Source organism: Macaca mulatta, chromosome 9 (assembly GCF_049350105.2).
Source record: "Macaca mulatta isolate MMU2019108-1 chromosome 9, T2T-MMU8v2.0, whole genome shotgun sequence".
In the NCBI taxonomy this organism is placed as follows: Eukaryota; Metazoa; Chordata; class Mammalia; order Primates; family Cercopithecidae; genus Macaca; species Macaca mulatta.
Genome location: NC_133414.1, coordinates 29,085,242 through 29,094,412, shown reverse-complemented (window position 1 = coordinate 29,094,412; position 9,171 = coordinate 29,085,242). Strand labels below are relative to the sequence as shown.

Sequence of the window (9,171 nt, the reverse complement as noted above, 5' to 3'; positions counted from 1 at the left end):
CAGGTCTGAGGGAGGATGGGCGAAACGCAGGCTAGATTTTGACAGGCATCAGGTCAAAGGTTTCCTTTCCAAGGCAGCTGTACCAGGTAGCAGCAGCCAGTGCCTTGTGGAGCCTGGGCCATCGGTGTCCATGGAGGTCAACCAGCGACAAGGCAGGGCCTGGAGCAGGTGCTGACAGAAGCTAGACTGACCTCTGGGCCAAAATTCCTCCTTCCTTCCAAACTAACCAGGCCAGGCCTCCAGGAAATAATGCCAGAACCAGACTTCTGAACTGGCAAAATAATCACCATGAGCATGAATAGCATTCATGGAGCACTTGCTTTGTATTGGACACTGGACTATGCGATTCAAATGCGTAACCCATACGAAACCAGGCTGCCTCATGGTTTAGTCCTGACCTGAAAATGCAGTCGGAGAAACAGAAGCCTAGCAACCCAATAGCACTTGAAAGTATTTTTTTTCTTTCTTTCTTTTTTTTTTTTTTTTTTTTTAAGAGACGAGTTCTCTTAAATCTAGATACAGTATGCTGTTCACTCCTTCCTAGAAAAATCACTATCAAACCATAGTCAGGGGTATGGGTTTTGAGGTCACAGCAATGGTGCAATCATAGCTCACTGCAGTCTTGAAGAACTGGGCTCAAGCAGCCCTCCCGCCTCAGCCTCTCAGACCCACCCAGCTACCCAGACTACAGGTGCACGCGAACACACCTATGTCTGGTTAATTTTTTTTTTTTTTTTTTTTTTTTTTTTTAGAGACAGGGTCTCACTGTTGCCCAAGATGGTCTTGAACTTGTGGCTTCAAGCCGTCCTCCCGCCTTGGCCTCCCAGTGCACTGGGATTACAGGCATGCACCCAGCCTGAAAGTAATTTGAATCCTAGTTTTACTCTCTCGAAGATAGAGAGTACAATCATGCACTATTAAGCTTTAAGTTCTTAATCTTTCTCAGTATATCTCTCTCACCTCAGAGTTGCTTTTAAAACAACCTTTCTACTCCAAACCTCTCAAACTCTTCAAAACAGGATGAAAGTTCTCCTTCCCCCTTTTTCATTCCTTCTCCTTCTGTTGCTCTTTTCTGTCCCATAAGGAGTCCTCTGCCCTTGCCAGTGTAAATTCCCCCCACCTGTGCTCCTCCACTCTTTCCTCTCACACACTGCAGACTTGGGTTTGCAGAAGGCAGGGGAATCATCAGATGAAATAGGAAGGGGAAATATCAAAGGACATAAAGAAAGGAAGAGGCTGTGAATACAGGTGTTCAAACATTTATTAAAGATGTATGTTTAATTCATCTTTGCAGTGACCCCCAGAGGTACGTGATCCCTTTACACATATGAGAAGGTTGGGTTAAGAGGTTCAGTGATGTGACCAGTAACTGGGAGAATCAGAGTACAGATCCAAGATGCTGTGACCTCAAAACCCATACCCTTGACTATGGTTTGATAGTGATTTTTCTGGGAAGGAGTGAACAGTATAAGGCATCTAGATTCCTTCTCAGGTAGTTGAGCTATGGACTAGGACTTTACTTCACTTCTTTCCAGATTTAAAAAGCAACAATGGCCAGAACTATGAGCAGAGAGGCCAAGGACTGGAGCGGAAGCAAGGTGGGTGGCTGTGGGAGGTAGATGTTAGGTGGAATTGCTGTAGCTAGCAATCTATTCTCCTCCTATTACCTAAACGACAAATATAGGGCAATTGGAGACTAGATTTTTTTCTAAATCTCATTTGCTTGTGGAAATCAAGCTTTTAGTGTAGCATTAGGTCCCCTAATCCAGGGCCCAGAAACACCTACAGGGAACTGGCATTATTCATTGTGATGACCAGGCTGTAATAACAAAATTCGTAAAGTAATAATTGTTGTCTATTAAAGTGACTGTTGGGAGAGTTTTTCTGCTATATTTTGTACAACAATGGAGTTAACACAGGGACTCATGAACCCTTATGAATCATCTACTTGGGAGAAGGAGTGAGAAAATAACTCAGGTAAAGGGAAATTAATAACTTTAAAATCCTATAATCAAGGCGTTATACAATTATGTAATCAAGGGATCAAGTCAATCCCTTGATTATATAGTTTACCAAGAAATTAGTTGGAATGTTTTGTTTTGATATAAGAAATAATTTAAAGATCAGAAAGCAGAAGTGAGGAAAAAACAGGCCCATTGGGCATAGAGACATGAATATCAGGATCTGTTGGCATCCATGCTGGCAGCGCTCACATTCAGTGATGTACTAGTGGTGTGGAGGAGTAAAATCTCCAGGTTTACAGTTGGCACTCCATACTCCAGGATAACAAAGGTTACCATGGTGGACGTGGGCTACAAAGAGGTCAGTAAAAGCCATGTGAGTATGAAAAATGGTGAATGGTGTGAAGTATGTATCTAGAAGAAATCGTCTAAATTTCATAAAGTTATATCTGCTTTAAAAACTGTCTGTAAATGGCCATTCGATCCAGCAGTCCCATTACTGGATATATACCTAAAGGGAAGAAATCACTATGTCAAAAAGATACCTGCATTTGTGTGTGTATTGTGGCACTATTCACAATAGCAAAGATATGGAATCAACCTAAGTGGCCATCCATAGAGGACTGGGTTTTTAAAATGTGGTATATATATGCCATGGAATGCCTACTCAGTCATAAAAAAGAATGAATCATGTCTTTCGCAGCAACATAAATGGAACTGGAGGCCATTATCTTAAGTGAAGTCACTCAGAAACAGAAAGTCAAAACTGCATGTCCTCACTTATTAGCGGGAGCTAAACAATGGGTACACATGGAATAACAGACATTGGAGACTCCAAAAGATGAGAAATGGGGAGGGGGAGTGAAGGTTAAAAAATTACCTATTGAGTGCAATGTTCACTATTTGTGTGATGGGTACATTAAAAGCCCAGACTTCACCACTGTGCAATATATGCATGTAAGAAATTTGCACTTGTACCCTTGAAATATATCCAAAATTTTTGAAAAGAGTTATAACTATCTATATAGTAAAGTGAGGTATGAACAAAGAGATTAATAAAAATTCTGAACCGTAGATCATGCGTTAAAAGTTTCAAGCTAGGAAAGGGATTTAAGTGTGAATAGTTATACAAAGACATCTAAGTCATGTGTTAGGATAACGAAAGAGAGTGGCTACTTTGTTCTTCCTGCTCATTATTTTCCCATTATTTCCTTTTCCTACAGTGAGAGAGGGAGAATGAGAATATATAAGTGTGTATGCATGCATGCATACATCTGTGTGTATGTATAAAACTGCATAACAGGCCGGGCACAGTGGCTCATGCCTGTAATCCAAGCACTTTCGGAGGCTGAGACGGGTGAATCACCTGAGGTCAGGAATTAGAGATCAGCCTGGCCAACATGGCAAAACCCCATCTCTACTAAAAATATAAAAATTAGCTGGCGCCTGTAATCTCAGCTACTTGGGAGACTGAGGCAGGAGAATCACTTGAACCCTGGGGGACAGAGGTTGCAGTGAGCCAAGATCACACCACTTCACTCCAGCCTGGGCAAAAGAGCGAGACTTGTCTAAACAAACAAACAAACAAACAAAAAATACGTAACAATCTTATACTGACCTACATTCCCATGGCCATACCCTGGATCTTGTCAATACTCAAAGCAACTTCATCTGTAAAATCTTAAACTCCAAATATCTCATTCTCAGATGAGAATGTCTTATTTTCACCCTTTTCCTATGCTTTGGTCCCACCAAAACTGTTTTCCTGCATTGTTGAGGCCTCACTTCCTAATTCTCCCAGTGATCAGTAGCCTCCTGTTTTCACTTCCCTTCCGGCCCAGCACGAACCATATGGCTGTTCAAATGAATCACACTCCTATAATCTATTTCCTCTGTCTTATGCCTAGGATATTGAACAATGCTGGAGAAAAAGAATAATACAAAACTCCTAAGGCATGAGCCCCTCCAAACTTCCCTGTTTCCCTCATGCAGAACAGAATCTTCCTTTCTCTTTAATCTCAGAAGATTGATCCTGTCTTGTTGCTTCCTGTTTGTCAAAAACATTGTATCTTATTAGTGAATTTTGCAATTTAGGCAATTGCTCTAGATACAGTATGAATAGTTAATCAGGGGACAAGACAGGGTGCAGGGACAGTGGGAAGGTGTTGTGGGCTTTACTGGGGTGAATGACAACAGCAATAAAGAGAAGTGAATGACTTTGAAAGATGTGTAGGCAGCTGAATCACAAGAATATGATAATAGGTTGGATGCAGCATAGGGGAAATGAGGGTGGGAGTGAGTGTGAGGCACGCAGATTTCCGTCTTGAACAACTAAGTGATAACATCTATTATGGATACAGGAAAATACTTGGAAAGAGATTCATGTTTATATAGAAAAAGTAAAAAATTTCATTTGGAATCTATTAAGCTTGAGGTGGCTGTGAGACTTCCAAGTGGAGATGGCTAAGAAGTGTTGGATATGAAGTGTTCCAATCCAAAGAAGGTTCTGGGGTGGAGACAGAAATTTAGAAGATGGTTCCATATGAATGCCATTTGAATTCAGGTAGTGAAAGATGTCATCTAGGGAGGGAGAACAGAATGAAAACAGAAGAGGAATTTGTTCTGATGAACTCCAACAATTTTTTTTGGGAGAAACAAAGAGCCATGGATGAAGATTGAGAAGATGAGAATGAATGGATGCGAGGAAAAGTCGGGGAGTAGGGGTAGAAAAAGCCAGTGGCGGCGAAGGAGGAAGTTGCCAGTTATATCAAATGCTGTTAAGGGGTCAAATAAGATGAGAACTCCTAAGTGTCCACTACTCTTAGCCACATGGAAGGAAGTTACCGACATCCTCTGAGAGGGTCATTTCAGAGGAGAGCTGAAGGCAGACAGCAGCCTGGAGTGAGTGGGATGGAATTTAAGACTGGAGATAGGAATTCCAGACAGCAACTCTTTAAAGAAATTTGGCTATGAAGGGAAGAAAATGAGGTCAAAGTGGTGACTTTTTGTTTTGTTGATTTTTAATGTGTAAGACATGTGTTTAAATGATAATGGAATCATTAGAAAGGAAGAGGTGAAAGCTAAAGTAGAAGAGAAACAGGGAGTATTTGGTAGTAAAATGTCCTAAGAAGAAGAAGAATGAATGAAGAATACAAGTGGACTGTGGGCCTGGGATAGGAGAGAGCCATTATAACTGGAAGGTAGGATAAAAGATCTGCTAAGATGCTGGCATGATTGCCGTTTTAGGTAGAGTAGTTTCTATCTAATGGCTTCTATTGAGTTTATGAAGGAGACTTTATTGGTCATCTTCTGGAAGTGGTGGTTAAAAGGAAGAACTGGAGATTGAAGAAGAAGGAAGATTTAAAATAGGCATTGAAAAGGGAAAGTAACCTAATGAGAGGGACACAAATTTCTATTGCTGGGCAGTGAATGAGAATCCAGTTGAGGTTGAACTGATAGTGGATTGATTTGCCTTGTTGACATATGGTCTCCCACAGGACTCAGTTATTGGTGAAGGCACAGGGAAGAACAGAGTTGGATTTATGGACAGTTAATGGTTTTCCTGGAGGGATGTTGTAAGGAGGTTTAAGAAACTGATAAGAGAATGATCCAAAAGATGGACTATGCAATCTAAGCCGGTTATGGAGGAAGCAAAGACAGAAGACGGTTAAAGAAAAAGTATGTGAGCCTATGGACAAGAGATCATGATGAGAACAAACAAGTAAGATGGTTGCATAGCCAAATTGTGGGAGGAGACATTGTGGTCAGAGAGTTTGGAGGTCAGACTGTTGACAGTGATGAAAAATCAGGGCCCAGGTGAGACCCTGAAGGTGGAAGGTTGAAGTGTGAAGATCAGTGACAATGGGAGGTCAAGGAACTGAGAGGACAGACATCCTTCAGTCCCCCAATTTGAACATGATATTCTCATATACAACCTTCTAAATGCTTTGCATTGTCCCTTTCTTATTGAATCTCACTGAGACAGCCAGGTGGAAAGGGGTCCCCAGAGAAACTTCAAACAGCCTGTGCACTGGGAGGAATGTGCACTGGGGTGGAGGAATGCGCACTGGGGTAGAGGAATGTGCACGGGGGTGGAGGAATGTGCACTGGGTGGAGGAATGCGCACTGGGAGGAATGTGCACCGGGGTAGAGGAATGTGCACCGGGGTGGAGGAATGTGCACTGGGTGGAGGAATGCACACTGGGAGGAATGCGCACTGGGAGGAATGCGCACTGGGGTGGAGGAATGCGCACTGGGGTAGAGGAATGTGTACCGGGGTGGAGGAATGTGCACTGGGTGGAGGAATGCACACTGGGAGGAATGCGCACTGGGAGGAATGCGCACTGGGGTAGAGGAATGTGCACCGGGGTGGAGGAATGTGCACTGGGTGGAGGAATGCGCACTGGGAGGAATGTGCACTGGGAGGAATGTGCACTGGGAGGAATGCGCACTGGGGTGGAGGAATGCGCACTGGGAGGAATGCGCACTGGGGTGGAGGAATGCGCACTGGGAGAAATGCGCACTGGGAGGAATGCGCACCGGGGTGGAGGAATGTGCACCGCGGTGGAGGAATGCGCACTGGGAGGAATGCGCACTGGGAGGAAAGTGTACTGGGAGGAATGTACAATGGGAGGAATGTGCACTGGGGTGGAGGAATGCACACTGGGAGGAATGTTCACTGGGAGAATGCACACTGGGAGGAATGTGCACTGGGGTGGAGGAGTGTGCACTGGGAGGAATGTGCACTGGGGTGGAGGAGTGTGCACTGGGAGGAATGTGCACTGGGGTGGAGGAATGCACACTGGGAGGAATGTTCACTGGGAGGAATGCGCACTGGGAGGAATGTGCACTGGGGTGGAGGAGTGTGCACTGGGAGGAATGTGCACTGGGGTGGAGGAATGCACACTGGGAGAAATGTGCACTGGGGTGGAGGAATGTGCACTGAGGTGGAGCCACAGAAGTACGTGATGTTTGCAGCAGGCAGGAGCCTGGCCCTCCTCATCCCAGGTGATACCTGGGATTCAATCTGCGAGGCAGGAAGCACACCCACAAGGACTCTGGCTTTGCGGAGAGTCCCTGTTTCCCTTTTTCCCCCATTTTGCCCAATAAATTCCATTTTTCTCCCCCTTCAAATTGTCTGTGAGCCTAATTTTTCATGGCCTTGTAAAAAGGACCCTGTCTTTAGCTGAACTGAGAAGAGAGTCCTACAGCATCATTAATCCATCTGGAATTGATATTTATGTGTAATGTCAGATTACCGTTTTAATTTTCTTCTATTTGGATAAGCAGTTGTTCTGGGGCCATTTATTGAAGTTATTTCATCCCAAATATCCCTTGAATATGTTCCTTCCTCACTATCCTTACCTTTTATTCCATCCTGTCACCTCTACATGAAGTAATACAGTACTTCCACCTCTTTTCCCTACAGTCTATATTCTGTAATTTGCTGTAAATGTTACCTTTCTAAAATACAAATATGACCTTGTCACTCCCCTGATTAAAGTGCTTAAATAACTTCTTTTTGTTACCTATAGAGTAAAAGCCACACCCTAAGCCTGGTATATGTAAAACATCTCACAGTATTTTTCTTTATAAGATTTCTTTGCTTATCTAATCATCCTCATATTTTGGCATGATCTACATTTGCACTCAAATGCTATGGGGTAGAAAAATATGTGATTCAAATTTACTTTTAAAAACTCTTTTACCAAGACCATTAATTAGAATCATAATTTCTAGATATTAAATGTTCTAATTCATTTGTCTTCTATGCATTAGATACTGTACATTTTTTAAGCACTTAAAATCTAAAGAAGGACAGAAAGCATTAAGCCAATTATCTTATGAAAAGGAAAAAATACATATAGCGACAGACATTTGAGTAAACTGCTACTGAGAGCCTGATGAGGAATAAATGGCATTTAGTTTGATGGAAATCTTGGAGGCTTCGTGGAAAAGTTAGCTAGGTCTGTTTTGAAAGATGGATAAAACTTACCAAGCCAGAGAAGGGGATGGGAAGGCATTTTAGGTGGGGGATAGCATCAATAAAGTCAAGAGAAGTAGGAGAGTGTGATCTTGGAGAAGAGGAGAAAGATGAGTAGCTGGAAATGCATTGAGGTCAGAGTGCACAAACCCTTCAAGGACCAGTTAATAGATCCGCTCTAGTTAGTTGGCACTGGAAGTCACTGAAAGTCCCTACTAAGTGACTGATATAATGAGGTTATGACATGATCAGGTGGATTGGGACTCAGAGAGATGAATCTTATCGGATGCCCTGCTAGTCTAAGCATGGTGTGCTGTTGGTTTGTTCTGAGAGATGGAAAAGCCAGAAGGGATGCAAGAAAAATTTCAGAAGCAGAACCTCAAAATAGCAGTTAGATACCCAGAGAAAGTGGGGAGGAAGGAGTCTAATTCAGCTCCAGAAAGGTAAGAAGTGCATGAGGAAATTCCTGCATCTGATTAAGCACTGTTTATATTCACATTTGCTTAAATGGAATTTCTTATGCTTTTTTGGAGGCTTTAAAAAATATTTACTACTGAAAATTATTTTCATAGCCTAACTTTATGTCTTTAGATTAATGTTTTTATTCTTGTGTCTCTTCTCCTCCTCCTTGTGTGTGACAGCTTCTGCTGGATATGGTTGGGTCCCCTGACCAGGATCTCCAGGAAGCTGCAGCTGGTTGTATATCCAATATCCGCAGGCTGGCTCTTGCTACAGAGAAGGCCAGATACACTTGAAATTTAAATGGACATTACAAGCCATCAAATTCTACATGACACAGGACATGTCACTCCCATGGCCAGGAAGCCTACCTTGGGAAACATTTATAAGCAAACCCTTTCAACCGTCGAAATGAAAACGCATAAATCAAAAATGCACAGAATGTTTTTCATCTGAAAATTGCCTGGAGACTTTTGTTTCCATTTAATGTTTTAGGGATATGACATGTAGTAAGATGGAAAGCCAATAAACCTCTGATAAGTTTCTAAGAATTTGAGAATATACGTATACAGTATATATAGAGTTCAGTGATGCTTTTGTATTTGTGGTGATTGTAATAAAGGATATGACCCTCCCAATGTGCAGTTTCATGGTTGTTCATGAACGTCCCTACAGCTCCCTTTCTGCTAAACCAATCTAACTGTCCTGTCATTACGGCTTTGTCTGTTTGATCACTTGCAACCCACGGGAGAGTTCCGAGGAGATGTG

General features: G+C 42.6%; 1 protein-coding gene across 1 annotated transcript in view; it reads left to right on the top strand.

The window, feature by feature from the left end:
* ODAD2 (outer dynein arm docking complex subunit 2) overlaps nucleotides 1-8,950 on the top strand; it is a 190,411-nt gene extending 181,461 nt beyond the window's left edge. Inside the window, exon 19 of the mRNA XM_077946071.1 lies at nucleotides 8,586-8,950. Within this exon, the coding sequence (XP_077802197.1) occupies nucleotides 8,586-8,699 (114 nt within the window). The 3' untranslated portion in view covers nucleotides 8,700-8,950. The remainder of the gene's footprint in view (nucleotides 1-8,585) is intronic.
* The last annotated feature ends 221 nt before the right edge of the window (nucleotides 8,951-9,171 follow it).